Below are 21054 nucleotides of genomic sequence, written 5' to 3' on the forward strand. Positions count from 1 at the left end.
AAAAAAATAATTACACTAATATACTGTTGGTGGAGCTGTGAATTGAGGCAGTCATTACAGAAAGCAAAAAACAAGTGATGAAAACCATACCTTTGACCCGGTGATTTCTCTGCTAGGCATATACCCAAAAGGAGAGCAGTGAAGAAAAGAAAGCCTCAATAAGCACCAAATTATTTCTAACTGTTCTTTTTGGTAATAAGGAAGACCTAGAAATAAAATAGACATGCCTTAAAGGTTAGGGAATGGCTAAGCATGAATGTAATTGAATATTGGTTGTCTACTCTTTCCCACATATTTGTTTCCACTTTCACTATTATATTGTGGCAACTAAGGTAGTAACTCCACTATGATTGTGACCTGATCCTCACCTATGTTCTTCATTTCAAGGAATATCCTTTTTTTGTTCCCCTAACATGACCCCATGCAAATATTGTTTCATTTATACTTTTACTGTTGGTTCTCTATTCAGTTATGCTAACCCCCAGTACATTTAGTACATTATTCCTTTAGCTACTGATTTTTCCCCCTCTGTGTAGCATTTCCTAAATTCTCTAACTAGATATTCCTCTCACACTTTAGCTGCTTCTTCAGAACAAGCACTGTTTCTCTTTCAACATCCATCGTGCACTGCTTCTGTTTGATAATGCCATTCTATGTCCTTTTTAATTTCTGTTCCCCTAACTTCCTGACCTGAAATAGTACTTTGTAGCTCTCCTCTTGTGCTTTTGTATTCTCGCTTGCATGATAGTCATTTCTAAACGTGTCTTACCTCTGTCCTGAGTATTAGCGAACCCCCTCGCCACACCCATATCCAAAATCTTGGAGGTCTATTTCATTCTGTCCTATCCTATAAGAACCAACTCAGGTGACTCCATTAAACCTTCCTCAATGCTCCCAGATGAAACTGATAACTTCTTCCTCAACTTTCTCATTGCATCTTCCCATTCAAAATGTATTTATTAACATGTCACCCCCCTTCTCTCTCTTTCAGTGGTAAGCACCCTAAGAACAAGCTTTGTTATACATATCTTTGTATATTTGGTGCCTTGCAGTCTCCCCAGCAGAGATATTGGCTTGCCTTTTTATATGTTCCCTCATAGCTCTACATTTGGTAGCATTAGAAGTCAAATAGCAGAACATTAAGAGCTCAATGAGTTGTAAAGTGGCAATAGCAACTGTGGATTAGTATTTTAGAAGCTTCTTGTTTTTTAAATCTCAATCATATGGGATTCAAAAGGGCTATTATATTTAATTGTATCAATGTTCAAAACAGAAAACAATTATTTTTCTTATATTCTTTTAATTTTGGCATTCTTCCAAAATTATTATTTAGTAATATTGATGTACTCAATTTTTATCTGTTCCATTTAGCATTACATTTAAAGGTGATATAAGAATAAATAGGAAGGAAGGGTAAAGTTAACAAGAATTTGTTGTCAGTTTTTGGGGGGGCTTCAGCAGTTTTGTAGTCCTAAAGATAATCTATGAAAATGTGTAGAAATTTTGATCTTCTGATAAGTGAAGGGTATGAAAATCCACAGGTGTTGTGAAGAATAAACCTGGGCTAGAATTTGTTTCTGGCCCCACATTTTTACCCAGGATTCAAGATCTCTGATCATCTCAAAGCATTGAAGTATCTGTCTGCAGAAGAGTCAGGGAAAAGATACTGGGATTGGAGAGACCAGGCATTATATGGGATTGAAATGGATACAACTGTAGAGGGAGAACAAATCAAAAAAATTCTAGGAGGTTATTCTTGCATCTTTTTCTTCAAGAAGTTCCCCCCCCCCCTTGTTTTTTTAGAACCATCAAATGCATCAAGTTTCTGGTATGAGATCATTCCTTCTCAAGGTCATGGATACCGACTTGTTCTTCTGAAATGGAAGGTAAAGGATTCTATTTAGATTATTTTTCTTTGATGTGTCATGTTTCTGTTGGAATTTTTTTTACTTTTCTTAGCCAATTTTTTTTTTTTTGGTGGAACAAGAATCACTCCCAAGTATCTGAGATAGAATTTGAAATCAGGTTCCCAATTTCAACATTCTATCTACTATGGCATGCTGCCTCTCTACAGCCTTAACAGAATCATCCAGCTTCTTAAAGGCCTCCAGCAATGGGAGGGATCTACCAAAACAATCCTTTCCATTTTTAGACAGCTTTTTCTGAAAGGAATTTTCTGCCAACCAAAACCTGCCTCTTCAACTTAGATCTACAGCTTCTCACTATCAGGCCAAGTGAACCAAGGCTACTCTTTCATGTGACATGCATTCAAAGACTCATGAAGACAGTAAAACATTTTCCTAAGTTTTTTCCTGCCTGGGTTATAAACACTCCCAGTTCAGAGTATCATTAGGTAACAGACAAAGGGAACCTGTCCTCCACTTGGCCATATCAGGGTTAGGGGTGGAGAAGGCATGTGTATCTATGTATTGTGTAATATATACATGTGTTTATACAAGAGAGGAGGGGGGAAAACACTTGCCTTTGGGGGGATTTAATTCCTAGCTGTATCAGTGTATCAGCTGTATCAGAGTCCCTTCATCATTCTGAGCCTTGATTTATTCGTATGAGATGAAGGTACAGAACTAGACAATATCCTGGAGCCCTGACACCACCATATCTGTGATTTGTATTACAAATATAATTTATAAATTTATTAAACTCAGATTCAGTGTCTGAGGCAACTAGCTGGGATAGTGGATAGCGCACTAAATTTGAAGCCAGGCAAACCTGAACTCAAGCTCTGCCTGAAATACTTATTAGCTATGTGACTTCAGGCAAGGGATGTTACCTCTCAGCCTCCACTTCTTCAACTGTAAAAAGGGGAATGATAAGATCACTAACTTCACACGGTTGCTGTAAGGATCAACTGATAGAATACAAGGGGACGTGCTTTGCAGACCTTAAAGCTCCTTGGAATCGTCTATCATTATTCTTGATACTATTGTGATGGTTGTGGAGCACAATGGTAAACATCTTTTACATAACTTTTTTCCCTGCCATTGTGCCCACCATTCTAGCTTGGGTTCTGCTTCTGCTCTTTTAGGCCTTCAGAGTTATCAGAAGACCCAGATAGATATAGGTTCTACATCTTCCATTCGCAAAGCTTAGAGAAATTACTTGCCAATTCTGAGCCTTAGTATCCTCGTCTTCAAAATGGTGTTTATTAGGCCTGCTTTGAATTACCTTACAAGTTAGTCATTAAGGTCAAATGAGCTAATTAATGTGTGTGCTATCACTCAATGTGCCCACGTCTGTGGACTAAGGTAAGATATCACAACAAAGCAACCAGAGACTTGACATGATTATAGAACAAATGGAAGCAAAGAAAAATATCAATTTTGTCTACGTTTAATGAAATAAATTGAAACTGCTTTCTTTACAGCCTTTGACTCGATCTCAAGCCAATGGAAGAATCTTGGATTATGAAGTAACTCTAAAGGGAGGGAAAACATCGCATTTGCCAATATACACCAATGATACAAAATTGACTGTGAATGTCACAAATGACCCTTATGTTGTGAGTCTGAAAGCTCGTAATATAGTTGGAAGCTCTGATCCATCCACTTTAACTATTCCTGGCTGTGATTTTAAAGGTTCGTATGTCTGAAAGAGCCTAGGCACTATGTTGATGAATGTATAATTTCCTTTTTTTTTTAAACCCTTACCTTCTGCCTTCGAATTAATACTAAGTATTGGTTCTAAAGCAGAATGGTGGTAAAGTTTAGGTAGATGGGGTTAAGTGACTTGCTCAGGATCACACAGCTAGGAAGTATGTCATTTCCTTTTTAACATTTTATTACTTTTTTTAGATGCCCAGATGTAGATCTCATTGATGATGAAATTAATTGGCACAAAGTTTATAAAAATTAAGCTTTCAACTACCTGATTAAGATATCTTAATGGTTCAAACACATCTCAAAATCAATCTAATGCCAAAGTACCTTTTTTCTTTCCTAAAATGTATGTTAATACATATAAAGGGCATTTTGGAATTCCCACAAATTTTGCCCATGCATTTTTTTTACTTTCTTCATAAAAGTAGTTAAAATGTTTTGCCACATGATTTCTTCAAATGTATGCTGCATCCCCAAATTCAATTATGGGATTGTATTTTTTCATCCAAATAAATTTTATTTCAGATAGTCCCTCAGTCAATTCACTGTACTCAGAGATTCTTCCATGCCTAATCCATAGACTAGTCAGAAATTAAGAAAAAAATTGAGCTTTAGAACCAGAAATGTACCTTTTTCTCAGGTTCCAGGAATAAGAGAATGGCCTTAGAGACCATCTTCATGGTGTCAAGAATAGCTCGCTCATCCATCCTTTTCATGATATGGGATACCAACCCTAATGTCCTAAAACATTCTGTACCTAATCACATAAGGGATCCCTCAGTTTTCTGACCACATTTTAAAAAATATCTATTAGCAAGCAAGTAGCCAATTTAATAACTGCTTTAAACAATGAAATGAGTCATATAAATCCTTCACTTTACTGCTTTATACTCTTGCAACATTTTTTAACCATTCCTTCACATTCTTTAGAGATTTGTAGAAATGTAAATATGTCAGAAATTAATAATTTTGTACCATTGCAAATAAGATCAATTTTTTGTTAGTACCAAAAAGATTTTGGTCATAACAAGAAATAAAGTTTTCCAAATGAATAAAGTAGACTTTATTTTACTAAAAGAAAAGTTACTATATTGATATAAAAAGGAAGATTGCAAAAATAATGAATGGCTTTAGTTGATATGAAATTTTTGAAAACTCAAATGACTGTTGTGTTCTTTAAAGGCAACAATTAATGTTTTCTTCAAATAAATTTTCCTTTCTTTAGCAGCACATCCTGTAACAAATCTTAAAGCATTTCCTAAAGATAATGCACTTTGGGTAGAGTGGACACCTCCAAATGAACCTGTAAATAAATACATATTGGAGTGGTGTATATTTTCTGATAATTTGCCATGTATTCGTGACTGGCAGCAAGAAACCAGTGCCGTGCACCAGACCTACTTACAAGGTAACTCAGGCTAGAAAGAAGTATTGTTTTTGTTTCAACTTCCTTTTAGATACTATGGTCAGGTCATTTTATTACATAACTGTGTGTTTAATAAGCAAAGTAGCATCAAGATATTCTAGTGCTCTAGTGCTGGGAAATGGCATTCTCTATATGGTGGGGGTAAGATTACTAATCAGCGAACACACAGGAACAAATCTAAGAGGTTTGGTAGTATTTCCCATTACCATTACTGATTGCTACCAGGTGTCGTGCTAGTAAGGTTGGATTGATCAACTCATATAATTACTTGGATCCATTCAGCCACAAGGTGAGGGTGGGGGGAGAGGGGATGGCTGTGTGCATGAATATATGTGGCTAGGGTAAGGTGAAAATCCCATTATCAGAAAAACTTGGGTACCCAGTTAGGATACCAAGTTAGAAGTTAGCCCAGGATAAGGAGTTGGGAAACTTTGATTTTGGTCCTGACTGTCCCAGTTACTTGAAGCAAATCACTGTTCTGAGTATTCTCTCTTGTAAAATCGTGATACTACCTGCCATTCCTCCTTGAAACTGAATAATTTCTTGAAGCTAGGAGGGATTTTTTATGTAACTTATCCAGTTTTTAGATCCCTTTTTAATGTCAAAAAATGTCATAAACATTTACATTATGATAGTCATTATACTATTAATATTTATTTATTGAGAAAATACATAACAATCTACATTATTTTCAAATGAGTTTGAATTCTACTCATCACAACAGATCTACATACATTTTTTAAAAAGAGTAACCCATAAGATGTTTGCTTCATTTTGTATTCATTGACCCCCTTGCCATGAACTCACAGATTGGAAAGAACTGATAGAACCAGTCTTCTTTCATAGACAAGGAATCAGAGGGACATGGTTTGCCCAGGATCAATGTGGCTAGTTAATGACAGAGCCAGGATTAGATATCAGTGTAACTTAAAACACTTTATAAGTGGGAGGAAGCATTTCAAAAAGATTAAAGCACTGTATAAAAATAAGATCAGAGAAAATTTCAAATGTGTGTGTACTTGGTGATTCTTAGTAACTTTTAAGAATGATGTAATTTATAAAAGTAAAACAAAAAATATTCATCTTATATTGACTTTTCTAGTTAAGTATAATAATACCTCCGAGAATACATCCATGAACCCAGAAAAAAAGCAAAAAATTATCTCTTGATAGAAAAATGATTGAGGTGGCCTTTAGATTTACATCAAAAGCCTCATGTTTTCCAATTAAATACATAGGGTTTAGAGCTAGAAGAGACCTGAGAGGTCATTTTGCCAAACTTCCCCTCATTTTACAGATGCATAATCTATAGCACGTGAGAAGCAACATTAGATATTATTATGAAACAAAGAGAATTTATTTTATGCTGAAATGGCCATTAAATTGCTGAAAAACAAGTTGCTGTTGTCAGTTTTTTCTTCTGCACAAAACAATAATCTTGTTAAATTTAAGATTTTGAAATTCAATGTTTTGTTTTTATTTTTATTCAGGGTTGTATGTTCCCAGAAAAATGATAGTGATTCTCTGGTTTTCCCCAGGGTAATGCCAGAGGTTAGCAAGGTCTTTTCTAATAATAATAATTTCAGGGAAAATCTCATTTGGTTACAACTCAAAGTGGCAGAAAGCCTTGCCATTTAAGCATCTGCCTTAGTCACCAATGTGTGAAACTAATCGTCAAACTTAAAGACTTAACACAGTTTTAGGCCAGTTTTTAAGTATTTTTCAGTATAGTCTGGTAAATTCAGACTTTTAATTAAAGTCCGTTATTATCCAAAAGTAACTCATTAAATTGGTTTGAGTAAATTTTGTATTTCACTGAACTGGTGAGCAAAAGTCAACTTTCAAATTTATAGGCAATTTTGATAGGCTTTCAATTCAATGTGAATTATGAAGAAAAGCAATGCTTAGAAAATTGCCATGTTAAAAAAAAGGAGGGACTGTCAAATGGTCATAAAATGCATGATTCACAACCAGGGTTTGGAGTTCATTGAATTCTTTAATTGTAGTAAGCTGAGTTTAACTTGTCACTTTTTATTTTAGGAAAATTTTTGGAGAGCAAATGCTATTTGATAACCGTTATCCCAGTGTATGATGATGGTCCAGGAAGCCCCCAGTCTGTGCAGGCATATCTCAAACAAGCTCGTAAGTTCAAAATTGCTTTATCTGAATATTTTAAAGAAAGATTTTGGAATATTTTGTTACTTTTAATAATGATATTTTCACCAATTTCTTGTGCCAAGATTCCTGATAACTTCTAATTAAGCTAGTGAATATTTTCTGTGATAGCACCTTCCAAAGGACCTTCTGTTCGAACAAAGAAAGTGGGGAAAAATGAAGCAGTCTTAGTGTGGGACCACCTTTCTGTCGATGATCAGAATGGATTCATCAGAAACTATACTATATTTTACAAAACTAGCAGTGGAAATGAAACTAAAGGTAAAGAAACTAAAAACATCTGCTATTAAGATACAGAATTGTGTAGCCTTTTAAAATGTTCATCTAAGTCTCATTTATTCATAGTGACATTTAGTGTGGAAACAGTCTTCCAATGTAAAATGTGCTTTGTGATCATTTTCATGGGCCTAATAGGGAAAGTTAACATTTTTCAACAATAGAAAGAATAAGATTGTGAAAATTAATTATTCTCTTGTGATAAAAAGTCTTAATTTGGCATGGGATTGGGTGGAGAAAATAGTTTTCGTGGCTAAGTATTTTTATTTGTTTTTTCCAGCTGTGCATGTGAATTCATCCCACAGAGAATATACACTTTCTCCTTTGAATAGTGACACATTATACATGGTGCGGATGGCAGCATATACAGATGAAGGGGGCAAGGAGGGGCCAGAATTCACCTTTACTACTTCAAAGTTTGGTGAGAGATCATTCATTGAATTTTTTAAAAAAGATAAAAATGAATTCCCTGCTTTTGGCTGAAAGCATATCCCTGGATAGATAGAAATTAGATGTTCGTAGCTGTATATGCATTTAACTATAGAAAAGAATTAAATGTATTGTGACTGGAAGTAACTGACTGGATCATCCTCTACCCCATACTAGAATTTATAAATATCCTTTTAAATTTGTTCCTTCTCACAAGCAAAAGCATATCTAGCACACGTAATCTACAAGTCCTGCTATGGTGCCCAATCGTGGAGGATCTTGTGTTCCTGAGGGCTCTGCCAGTAGTGCACAAATTCTGGTACTGTCCCCGGCGAATCATTGTGTGTGGCCCAAAGGGCAACTTAGCTGCATTTAGAAAGTTACGTGGCCAGCGATTCGCTTCCAGGCGATTGTTTGTCCATGACAGTTTGTTTGCTTTGCTATAGAAGAATTTTGAATTGTGTCAGTGGAGAGATCAGGGTTGTGACCTTGGAGCCTGTAACAACACATTGAAGCATTACTTATTGCAGGAATATTCTGGACAAGATTTTTTTAGACGTGTATCTGGTGCAACAAACTATATATAATGATATCTAAATATTTATCACTTTATTAAATAATATAAAATCATTAGCACTAGTGACAAAATAAACATCTACATGATAAGTTTATTTTACATTTAAAAATTTGGGTGAGAGAAGATTGATATTCATTATCAGACATGAAAATTAGTTATTAGAATATGACTATATCTATGAGGTATCTATAGAAAGACAGAATGAAACGGTTCTGATTCTAATGCTTACTAGCTGGGAGCTAAAAAAATTAAAACTGAAAATCTCTGAGCTTCAGTTTCCCTATCAATAAAATAGGGTGCCACAGTTTTATTGGGAGGATCAAATAAGATATAAAGCACTTTATAACTTTGTAGAAATTAATTCCTACAAAAAAACAATGTTTTGCTTTGCCATTCTCCATTGGGGCCAAAGAATATTTTTCTGCTTTTATACGTGAGCCCCAGAATTTCAGTGTTGAAAAGAATTTCAAAAGCCATCTAATTTAGTGCATACCTTAAAAAGAATCCTCTCTACAGCATACCCTTCAGTTTTACTTAAATCATTCCAGTGAGGGGAGAATCTCCCTATCAGTAAAAAATTGAGTATTAAATATATACAACGTGTCAGCACTCTACTAGCACTGGGATGACAAATCAACAAATGAAACAATAGGAGCTCATAAGGAATTTATGTCCTGACAAAAGGGGCAAGGAGATTATGTATAGTAAGAAAATAATTACAAAGACCAATTGAAGCAATCAGCCAGTCTGCCAACAGGATTTCAGTGCCTGTTCTGTAACTGGCACCTCACTTGAGCACTGGATATTTAAAGAAAGGCAAAGACAGTCCCTGCTCTCCAGAAGTTCAACCTAATGCAGAAGGCAACTTAAAGCAGCTGTGTACCAATAAGAGAAATCCAGCATAAATTAGAGATAATAAACAGAGGAAAGGCATTAGCATAAAGGATTGAGTAATGCTTCTTACAGAGGGTGGAATTGTAGCTTGGACTTAAAGGAAGCCAAGAGGCAGAGATGAGGAGGGAGGGAATTCAAGGCACGGGAACAGCTAGTGAAAATACAGTTAGTCAGTAGTTTCCTATAGAGGAACAGCAGGAATGCGGTACCACGGGACCACAAAGTAGGAGGTGTGGGAGGTGAACTAAAAGGTAGGAGGGGCCTAGGTTAGGAAGGACCTTACTGTATGGCCCCTGACAGTATAAGTGATGGTGTCAGAGTACAGAAAAAGTGGGCCGAGAGAGCCCAGTTTGGGGAAGCTCTTTCAGCTTTAACTTGGCTGTTGCTATTCTAAATGCGAGGTCTTTTCCAGGGTTACCATACTGTTGAAGGAACTGAATTATAACTTTAAATGCAATCAGAAGACAAAAGTTCTATCCAAATAGACCAATGGCTAATAGGCTCTTATCAGAGAGGCAGATAAAGATAAAATGCTGAATTGGTTATTAGATAGATCCAAAGGACCCAGAAAATAGCCTAAACGAGGCATTTAGTTCTCTTGTGTTGTTATGCTTATAAATATTTGCAGAAAACTCCATGAAGCTCATTGTATGCGTGCATCCCACAATCTGAGCCTACGGTAACTTCCTGTTAGTAGTTCCTAGAGTGATTCCTGTAAGTTACAGGCAGGTAATGGGGTGTTTGGCTGAGGGAGTTACACTGACAAATCATGGGTCATTGACTTAGTGATGTGTCATCGGTACAGTAGCTGGCATAGATACAGTCCTACACTGGATCATCAAGTGAGCTCTGTGAGGCAGGCTTTAGGCATTTGTCTCCATTTTTCCAGAGGAAATTGAAGTCTCGGCAGGGTGACTTGACAGACAGCAAATGTTGGAGGCAAGATCTAAACTCACTTTCCTTCTGACTTCACAGCTCCTTTGATGAGTCTTTAGCCTCTTTCCCTTCCTAATGCTACACTGCACTTGCTGACATTTTTCACCATCAGGTTCACTGTGGGATTTTTCTCCTTCCTCATCTTTTACGAGTACTGGCCCACAAACTACCATTCAAATTGTTTCGTGGGTTTTTTGTTTGTTGACCCTTGGGAAATAAGTGTTCTATGAAATGACATTTAAGTGTTGTAATAATTAAAGGAATTAGGGTGATTGAAGAAGATACAGAGGATAAGGAAGGTTTTGTAACAGGAAATGAAGGGGTTGCACACATTCCACCAACTCCTTTATTTGCTTCTCCGAGGAAAATCTTGGAGGTGTCCTCCCATTTAGCTGCAGCTTTTCTCATGCCTTCTGGGGGTTTTTATGGTGATGCCCACATGAATGGGGTTCAGTTCTTTCTGTGATCCTCATCTTGGCCAAATTAAGTTTATAAATGTTCTAAAAACTGGGAGTCTTAATGTCCTTTTTTCCTTTTCTGTCACTCTACCACTGCACTATAGGAGGGTCTAAGGACCATTTTCTCCTTTTTTTTTTTTTGGTTGTTTCATTATGGATAACCAGGACTGAAAGAGTCATTGCCTACTGGCTAATATTCTAGCAAAGTACTGTTCTCCATGTGGCTAGGCAGGTCCATAGTGGGCCTGGCTCTGTTGCCAAGAGTATACTTAAACCCTCGCCAAAATGTGCACTCTGCTAGTACAGCCTTCCAAAAGTTCAAAAGAACTTGCCTCTGCTTCATATTATCCCATTAGATTGGGAACTTCTTGAGGTCATCGGCTGTCTTCTATCTTTCTTTGACTCCCCAACACTTAGCACAGCATCTGAAAATGATCATTGCCAGCATGCTAGGGCTTTTGTGGAAGAGATACATTCATAGGTATGCATACAGACACGTATACCCAGCCATCCCCACAGATACTTTTAGCCTTTCTAGTATTACATTTCTTGTAACTTTTTTTTTCTTAGCTCAAGGAGAAATTGAAGCCATAGTTGTTCCTGTTTGCTTAGCATTCTTGTTGACTACTCTTCTGGGTGTGTTGCTCTGTTTTAACAAACTAGATCTGTAAGTACCCTCATTGTTCATTTTGTTCTTATATTTACAAGTTGTTAACTTGTTTAAAATTAATTCACAAAGATAAACACAGAAATAGGTTCTTAAGCTGTGAAAGTTTTCTTTCTGAACTAGATATATCTAGCAGTATAATAATAATTGCTTTTTAAAGCACAGTTCTTCATGTTTGGGGGTTCCAAAAAAGTTATTTAAAATATCCAAAAATGTCCAAGTCTGAAAATCCTAGAAGTGAATTATAATTTACTTTATAGCATATTTTGTGAAAAGGTAAATAAACTATTTTTAAAATTCATTACCACCTGGCGGCCTGCAAAGATTTTAAAAATGGCTAATTACCTAATAAATTAACTTTAGTGCATTTAGAAGTGACATATTCGTTTTTATGCCTCCCTTTGCCTTCAGTTGTTTCCTTGTGGATGAACTAAGTCTCTTAATGTTTATTTAATAATGTTTCCCTACTTGTTGCAATAGGAAGAATTGTGGGGTTTTGTTTGCTACTTGTTATTAAAGAGTCCTGCTTTGGAAATGTTAAACTTTTCTTAAAATTAATACTTTTCCTTAAGCGTATCATTTTCTTTCCTTTTCTAGAATTAAGAAACATATTTGGCCTAATGTTCCAGATCCTTCAAAAAGTCATATTGCTCAATGGTCACCTCACACACCACCTAGGGTAAGATACAATTTGCAGGAGTTTTAAAGGAGTACATCTATTCATAAAGCCTAAACCCCCAAAATAACTGAATTGAGCTTAAGAGAAATTTGGTTAAATAAAAGCAAAAAGTTTGGCTTTAAAAACTGAAAAAATTACATTAGGCTTCAAATTTGTGCTACCCTCGTAGCATATTTTCATCTTGTTGCTAAGCAAGAAAAGGACTTTTCCAACAGTTGGAACAATTTGATACATATATATAGGCTTGGGGTTGTTTTTTAGTGGTGAACCCCCTTTTTTGATGCCGAACTAATTTTGCAGTAAACCTTTCTTGAATAAAGGTTCTAGTCATACCTAATAACCCTGTTAACATTTAACAGATTAGAATATATGGACAAACATGTGGGCATGGGCATGTGTCTTCAGACCTATGTCATCTGTACTTTGTGCCCAAAGGTTTCTCTCCAAGTAAAAGTTTGGTTTTGCCGCCTACAGATTCCGTGGTTTCTAGCAAGACAGAATCTCACAGTCGCTCTCTAATATTCGTAGAATCTGATTCCCAAGTCTTATGAAATAGGGCGACAAATAACGTCCGTGGAAGTGGTTCAGGGTGTTTTGAGGGCTTGCTCAACTCCACCTACCTTTACGTACTCATTTCTGAAGCCCTGTGCTAAGTTCGGGGGGTTCCGAGGAACTCTCAGATGTGTGAATTGCACCTACTCGCACGACCCTTCCGAGGATGCCTGTTTTATTATTTCCGTCAGATAAAATAGTATGAACGTCCGTCATCAATAATAGATGTTCTCTCTCTTCCTCAGCACAATTTGCACCCCAAGGAGCAGATGTACCCAGAAGGCACTTTCACCGACACGGATGTCAGTGTGGTAGAAATAGAAGCAAATGTCAAAAAGCCTTCTCCAGAGGATCTGAAGTCCCTGGATCTCTTCAAGAAGGACAAAGTAATTGCCGAAGGACACAGCAGCGGCATCGGGGGTTCTTCCTGCATGTCATCTTCCAGGCCAAGCATCTCTAGTAATGATGAAAGCGAATCCGGACAAAACACCTCAAGCACCGTGCAGTATTCCACTGTGGTCCACAGTGGCTACAGGCACCAGGTTCCCTCAGTCCAGGTCTTCTCCAGGTCCGAGTCCACCCAGCCCCTACTGGACTCCGAGGAACGCCAAGAAGACCTGCAGATAGTAGAGGACGGAGGCAGGGGTGACGGCGCAGCCCCCAGGCAGCCGTACTTCAAGCAGACCTGCGGTCGGGACGACGCGGCTCCCGAGCTGCCACGCTTTGAAAGGTCAAAGCAGGCTTCTCCGGGGAGTGAGGAAGATGTCGTTAGGCTTGACCCGCAGCAGGGTTCCGATGCGAGGTCACGGTCCTCCGGCCTGGGGCCCATGAGAGATTCTGAAGCAGTGAAGGCAGCCGATGGTCTTGGTCCAGGTCCCGAGGGGCCTAGTCCGAGGTCTGAAACAGCCGGGCTGGAGGCAGCAGCCGACGAAAACATGCCTAAAAGCTATTTACCACAGACTGTGAGGCGGGGAGGCTACGTACCCCAGTGAGGAAGGCGCCGCCGGGGACCTACCTTGACCTGTGACTTCAGATGAAAAGTCACCTGTTGGAGGAGGCTGTTGGCCTCCTGCACTGGCGCGTACTTTACTTCCTGGGCTATTTCTCTTCTGGAATAACTGAGATTCTACGTCAAGCACTACACGCACTCTGGCATCCTGTCTGAAGAGTTGAACTTGTGCTGCTTCGGGATGCTGGCGTTCTACAAAGAACACCTTGTCTAAAACTCGTTCAGTGACGCCCTTCGTTTGCGTTGCCATCGGTGTCGAGCAGTCGGCACGGGCCTCAGAAGGGCCGTCATCCCGGGGAGGGGAGCGCTGAGCGGAGAGCTTGGGAGCCAAGAGCTCTGCCTCGCCATCCTGCCCGGGCCCCACAGCACTTACCGAGGGAGCGTCCTCCAGGCCGCCAGCGCGGCGGGCCTCCTGACGGCCTGGTGCGGCCATGCTGAAGGCTGACTCCTTACTGCGATGGTGCCCCAACCCCACACTGTGGGGCCCAGTCGGAAGAGGAAAAGGCTCCATGTTGGTGGTCATCTAATACGCAGACCAGAATCTTCACTGCACAGAATGGGTCGAGCAGGGGAGACGCGGAAGAGGAAATCGCTGCATTGCCACCGCCGTAACCCTCATTTAAGCAGATTCCTCCCCTGCAGTGGAAGGAACAAACGCTGCCAACTGGGCCTTTTCATAAGCCACGTGCCGTTGGCAGAGACTTGAATGTGGCCGCATTTCTCTGTTGGCATATATTGAAATTATGGACTTGCTAGGCTCTAGAAAACGTGGTTAGAGAAGCACTTTATCTAAACTTTTGATTTAAAAGGTTTGTTATTTTCATCTATTTTGTGTTTTCCTTTCTTTTTAGCTAAGTAGACCAACATTGAAAATGCCTTTTTTTAGCCCTTGCCTCCCTTGACGCTTAAGTTGTCCCTCTTCACTAAGCAAACACGTTGGCTTTTTTATTTTTCCTAGCATTATAATCACTGGTGTCATCAGAATGATACATACTTACTTACTGACAATTTTAAATGAGATGCTGCCTACCCAGTCCAGAGGGGAAACGGGCCACCATCGTACCCACCCTCACGAATTCCGCTTTAGCGTTCCGGAGCCTTCAGAGCCTTTTTATTGGCCGCCTCGTCCTCTGGGGAGCCCTTCCCGCTGCCGCTGTAGCCTGAGCGTTCATGGATTCATCCGTGTAACTTCCCCGCGGGGCCAGCCACGTCTTAGCCAGACCGAAGCCGACCAGAGACACTGGAATGAGAAAAGGCAGCAAGACGGGTCCCTGCCCCCCAGGGAAGGGCAGGCCGTTGTTTCTGTGGTCAGTCAAAGTCGCGTTCCAGGAGTCAGGCAGACTTAGTCTGGCTCAGCTTACTAGTAACTGACTGTGACAAGGCCACTAGTCTGGACATCACGACTAGAGAGCTCAGGCGAACGAACGGGGGGTTGATTTTAGGGTGAATAAAATCCTGCTGTCGGCATCTTAATCGTTCATTTTAGCGCTTTCTACTCAGCCAAGAAGGCCCGGGTTCTGGTGTCCCCCCGCCCTTGGGCCCGCTCAGCCTCCCCGGGCCCGGGTAACCCGCACGACTGGGTTGTCGGAGCGGCTGCCGGCTGCCCTTGGGCTGGGTTTTCCACACCAGGCCACTCCCTCCGGTCATGGAATCACCGGGATGGAGGATCCCATTTATCAGACATCCAGGTTTCCTTCCCTGGACAGAAGAGCATTAGAGTCGTGGCCCTGCGGACCGAGAAAAGCCTTCATGCCTGTAACAGCTGAGCCGCCGCGTCGCCACCATTTGGATGGCGCGGCCCTTTGGGTGTCTGTGAAGCCGATGGATCCCTTCTCAGAATCGTGTCTTCAAATGCACAACGTAAAACGGAATTACAAGGAAAGCCAATTGGACTGAACTACAGTGATGAAACATATATGTTTAGAAACAAGTCCACAGACTCCAGGTCTATCCCAAGCTCTTCATTTTGGCACTTAAGCAACATTCTTTTTCCTGGTACAGGCTAGAACTGGGTCTCGGAAATGCTGTGATTCTACAAAACTCGAAACTCAATAACAGCGACGCGTCTCAAGTTAAAGATGCAGTGGCACAACTTCCTTTTCTTTTTTTAAACCCTTAACTTCCATCTTGGAAATAATACTAAGTCTCGGTTCTAATGCAGAAGGGAGCTTCTGGCTAGGCAGTGAGGGTTCAGTGACTTGTCCAGTGTCCCACAAGCGAGGCCCTATCTAGGTCACATTTGAACTCAGGGCTCTCTCCACTGAACCATCGCGCTGCTCCTATGACTGCCTTACAAAGTAGAACTTAAAGGTAGACCCTACCAAGTACCAAATTCTGAAAATTCTCTCTCTAGCCAGATGTTATTTTCCTTTACGGTGTTCCTTCCCTTTTTCTTTTATGGCAGAAGTCTTACAGCTCCCCAGTGTGGCCTGAACCAAATTAAAATGTTGTTGAGAAACACTTGACAAAGAAAAGGACAATAAAAATACGCGATGTTCCGTTATGAAGCTGTCAAAGTAGAGCTCGGACGCGGGTTCGCGTTCCCAGACACCAGGGTGCTGCCCCTGGCCCTGCTCACATGCGCCACGTTCCCTACACCAGATCCTCAGACCCTTGAGGAGAGGCAGGAGCTGCTGCTGCTCGGTAGGTCCTCACCAGCAGCACAGCCTTGAACGAATGGGAGCCTAATGGGATGAACGTTTCACTTTCAATCGTGACTTTCCTTTTTTCAAATCATGCCGTTTATCAGATTCGTCATGAAGGCGTTTCAGTCAGCGATTGCAATTGGGTAAAACAATCCATTTGGAGAGAACAGTTTTTGGTATTTTGGTTTGGTTTCTTCATCCCAGGTAAAAGAATAGTTGTTGATTATTTCCTTTGGGATTTCATCGAATTTCTACTCCTTTATCTATGCTTAAAACTTGACCTTTTGGCAAAATTTCTTTTACGCTAACAGGTAAAACCCATAAAATTATATTTTAGTTAAAATCATAAGCTGTTTCTTCTCCTCAGTTGCTAGAGAAACATGGAACTGGAACCTTCCTTGTCTATGGATCTGATACCCAAATGGACTGATCAAGTTTACTTTGTATCTACATGTAGACAAAAAATCTAATTTTAAAGACCAAACCGTCTTAGAACAAATACAGATTTCTGGACGACGGTTGAGTGCCTCAAACATGTTCATCCCTGGACGTGGCACTGCGTAGGAAACGTTCCCACGGAACCATCATTCGAAACAGGCAGCCGTGATCGAGATGACGGCATCGTGCCATTTCAGGAGATGTCGAGGCATCGCTCACGGAAGCTGGGGGCAGAGCGCGGCGGGCCCCCGAGGAGGAACACTGAGGCAGGAACAAGTGGGGGATCTGCCGGGGATGAGAGCAAAACGGGCCTCGCCAATACAGATCTCTGTGGCTCTGCATGTGCAGATGGGAAATGTGCACGAGTGGCAGCTTGCACCTCTGAAGCCATCACCACTCTCCATAAAAGCAAGCCCGCCAGAGTTTCCTCATTCCTTTTGTTCCTTCTCACCACCAGGATAATGCCCACAAGATACGAGAATTAACCACAGGTTGTGTTATTTGCAATATCAAACCCGCTTCCTTACTCCGGCCCAAAATGACATCATGAGGGACTCCCCAGCTTTTCTATGCCAGTTGCTTTAGCTACAGAGCATCATTTCTTACTCCACCCCTTTCTGCCCAGCCCTTGTCATCTAGCCCACTTTTTCCTGCCCCCAAAAAGAATGAGACCTTGCTTAGGAATAGCTCGATTTGGGTAGAAAGGTATGAAAACTCTTAGAAATAGTTTCTTGTTCTAATAATTGATTTCATTTAAGTTAAGCATTTTTACATTCAAACATAACTCAATTGGGAGGCATCATTTCTTTTTAAGTCTCAGCCAAAACTTTTTTTATTTTAAATGAAAGAAAGCGTATCTCTACTAGGCACAAGAGGATACTGTCCTAGGTGGTATGTGTGCAGGATTCTCATTGGGGAAGGGGGAGGAGAATTTCCAAACCAGAAAATCTTCTGGTTTTCTTTCTAACTCAGCTTTTTTCCTGACAACCTTGAGAGGGTTTGGGGAATGCTTTTGCTTTTGTTTCTTTTAGGAAGCATAATCTTTAAGTAGAGATCCCTACATTTTGGTTTAGGCAGTCTCATGCTAAAGCAGGGTGACTTGAATTGTAGTCCATTCGGGGTGCTCTTCATCTAATCTTCCTCAAGAAGCTCAGGGAAAAATCTCACTTTAAAAGCGGCTGTTGAAATGTCTGACGCTTTATTTTCTGAACTGACAAGCTGGTTCTTCTCTTTCCCCCAAGCGGAATGTGCAAAGTGAAGTTGATAGAGCGGGTAGTTTCTACGTCACAGTGTTTCAAGGCACGAGGCATGCATGGAAACGTGCCGTGTCTACACAGCAATCAGTCAATAGGATTCCATAAAGAGCGTTGGGATTAGCGATTGGAATTGAGGTCACTCGGTTCAGGTGACCGTGCGGGCCTCCCCATGTCTGTATAAAAGCTGTTGGCCTCAAATAGTCTGTCTGTCCTTCCCTTCCTCCTTCCCTCCCTCCCTTCTCTAGTTCTTAGAGATTTAGGGAGTCATTTAAGAGCATCTTGAAAACAAGGTGTTAAATGAGACACACACACACGTGTCCTATATACATATATGTAACATAAACTGAATCCAACTATAAAAGCTCTTTCTAGAATCTAGATGGAAACTTACTAATTGTGCAAAGATTCACTTTTCCTCACCAGATTTTCACCTACTTACAGAATGGACGTCCAAAAGATGAAAATGCATTTAGACATGAATATTTCACACGCCTTCCTTTTATCCAAAGAGGGAAAAACAAAACCACAACTTTGTTTTTAATATTAAATTACTATCTGGGGAGATACTTAAAATGATATCTGTCTTTGTACCTGCTTTGCATATGTAAGACAAATTTGACAAATTTGATTCATTTACAGAAAAATTATTATCCCTCTACACCACTGATTCATTATCGCCCTTAAATATTTGGGGTCAAGATGGCTTTCTTCTACATTAAAATACTAACACTATCTGGAAAGCAACCTCATCAAGGAGGAAGGCAAATGCAATAGTTCAAGAGGTACTTCTGCTCATCTATAGGGTTTGAAAAAATTCTGTTAACCACACTTTTTAGGACTATTAAATTTTAACTAATAGTTAATAGTGTTTGAGGTCTTCTATTCCGATTAATAGGGAAAAGATATACAAAATATTTACTATTGTAAGAATAAAAGTTTCAAGAAATTGTTATTCATTAAAATATAAAAAGCTGTGTTTTTGTCTTTTTTAATATTAATCTAAATGCTGGAAGATGCCCAACATTTACATCAAATAAACTGAATTGTGTATATGATCAAAAATTTGTAGTAAATTTCTTTTGACATGAAAATAATTAGCAAAATTATTAATCATGTTTTCATATTATTTGCTAAGATTTTATTAAGGAATATCCTTAACAAGAACCAATCCAATAAGTTTGATTCTTACTGAAAAGACAAGAATTATTAAATTAAGATATGTATATGTATGTGTATAATAAATGTAATGCTTTCATTAACTAAAGGATTAATTTAGGCAGAATCTTTTAGATAGTTTTGGGTAGCACAAAACACTAAAACAATACAGAGAACACCAGTATGGCCCACACACAAGGCTGGCATTCAAATTCACATATTTTTTTTCATTTGTTCAACTAAAATGTGAAAATCTGGGGGTTAAATAGTTTGGGACATGAATTGAAGTACAAAAACATTTAATTTTTCCCTTCACATTCATACGCGCTTAAGCCAAACAAAATTGCAATTATAGAATTCAAATAATTACACTGTAGAACCTCCAAAACTTTAGCCAGTTTACTAGTTTTTCTCATTAAGTCAAGAATGGGTGCTTTCTACTTTAAATTTTACTTTCTCTTCTATTTTGTTTTTTTTCTTAATGGTTGCAGATTTCAAACCTATCCATGTTTCAGCTTTTAAGTTGCCTTCCTTGCTTCCCATTTCAATTAAGTCTTTTATTCCATTGGGATGGGTTAAATGGTTTAAAGTAATATGCCACACAAGTCTATTTGAGTGAACGGGGTGGGGTGAGGCAGGAAGAATAGGAATTTAACTTTCTGCAAGTCAAGAACTTAGATATTTATACTGAGGTGGTCATTAGCTAATACAAGTTTTTTTTCTGAGAGTTGAGAAAAAGCAGAGCCTTGGAATTCAACACATGTACATGAGTGTGTATATCCACACACAGATACAAATACAGAAGCAGTACTTGCTAAAATCAAATATGGATGATTTTTAAATTATTCTATATTTGTAAAAATCCATTGTACAGAAAGTTTAATTGTATCCATGATTTTAACTAAAATGAAAAGGGAAGGATTAACATAAGCACTTAATAATTCATTAGATTTTGGAATAATAAAAGCTTTTCCCTTCAATAACATTTTTAATCAGGAGAAATCCAAAGACAATTGCAGTGCTAAGTAGCAAACCATATAATATATATAACATATAATGTTAAGAAAATCATAATTGAGGCCATTTGATGAAGCCCTCATATCTTTTCTAGGTAAACTTCATAAGAACACAGATTTCCAGTTGTAAGCAACCCCTAATTGTACAGAAAAGGAATCTGAGACCTAAAGAGATTTCACAACTTGCACAAGGTGACAGAGAAAGGAAATAGAGCTAGGATTTGAACCTAGATCCTTGTCTTCAAATCCCCTGCCAAATTCACTGAACTAGACTTAGCTCTAGAGTCTGTGTATAAAATTGCCTTAAATGTCATGTGAATGCCAAAAGCTAATTAAATTTAACTTTAAAAAATTATGCTATCATAAATTCTCTTAATCACAAATACGTAATTTGCTAGCATATCATGCTGTGACTAGCAAGCACTAGGAAAGTGTCCTTTTATTTCATATCCCAGTTCTGAGCAGTTTACATGTAAACTATGCCCAATGTACTATTCCCTTGCTAATTCTGCCATTCCCACTTGCCCTTTCTCCTCTCTGTTGTTTTTCTCAGTGGTGTGTTTTTTTAAGGAGCAGATTTCAAAACTAAACAAAACTTGCATTACTTACTTTTCATTTCAATAAAGTATTTTATTCCTTTGGAATGGGGTAAGTGTGTCAAAGTAACATGCTACAGACAATTATTCAAGTGAATGGGGAGACATGAAGTTAACCTAACTCCAATCCTGTATTCACAAAAACTTCCCCATAAAACACAACAGTGTGCTCTGAGATTGGCAAGCAAATGCCTATATAAATCTATCGTCAACCATCATTTGTTGTCATCCAAATGCAACCTTCAATATTGAA

The 21054-nt window shown here is 39.1% G+C and overlaps 1 protein-coding gene across 12 annotated transcripts in view; it reads left to right on the forward strand.

Moving 5' to 3' along the window:
- Positions 1–19096, forward strand: part of IL6ST (interleukin 6 cytokine family signal transducer) — a 67484-nt gene extending 48388 nt beyond the window's left edge. For 6 of the 12 annotated variants that reach the window (XM_056824896.1, XM_056824900.1, XM_056824897.1 and 3 more), the window contains 9 exons: positions 1804–1886; positions 3386–3596; positions 4843–5025; positions 7084–7185; positions 7330–7479; positions 7775–7915; positions 11359–11455; positions 12053–12134; positions 12932–19096. In XM_056824896.1, coding sequence (XP_056680874.1) covers positions 1804–1886; positions 3386–3596; positions 4843–5025; positions 7084–7185; positions 7330–7479; positions 7775–7915; positions 11359–11455; positions 12053–12134; positions 12932–13678 — 1796 coding nt within the window. In that variant the 3' untranslated portion in view covers positions 13679–19096. The remainder of the gene's footprint in view (positions 1–1803; positions 1887–3385; positions 3597–4842; positions 5026–7083; positions 7186–7329; positions 7480–7774; positions 7916–11358; positions 11456–12052; positions 12135–12931) is intronic. The other 6 variants (XM_056824898.1, XM_056824904.1, XM_056824899.1 and 3 more) reach the window with 1 other exon arrangement.
- The last annotated feature ends 1958 nt before the right edge of the window (positions 19097–21054 follow it).

The sequence above is a fragment of the Monodelphis domestica genome, chromosome 3, assembly GCF_027887165.1.
Source record: "Monodelphis domestica isolate mMonDom1 chromosome 3, mMonDom1.pri, whole genome shotgun sequence".
NCBI classification, from domain to species: domain Eukaryota; kingdom Metazoa; phylum Chordata; class Mammalia; order Didelphimorphia; family Didelphidae; genus Monodelphis; species Monodelphis domestica.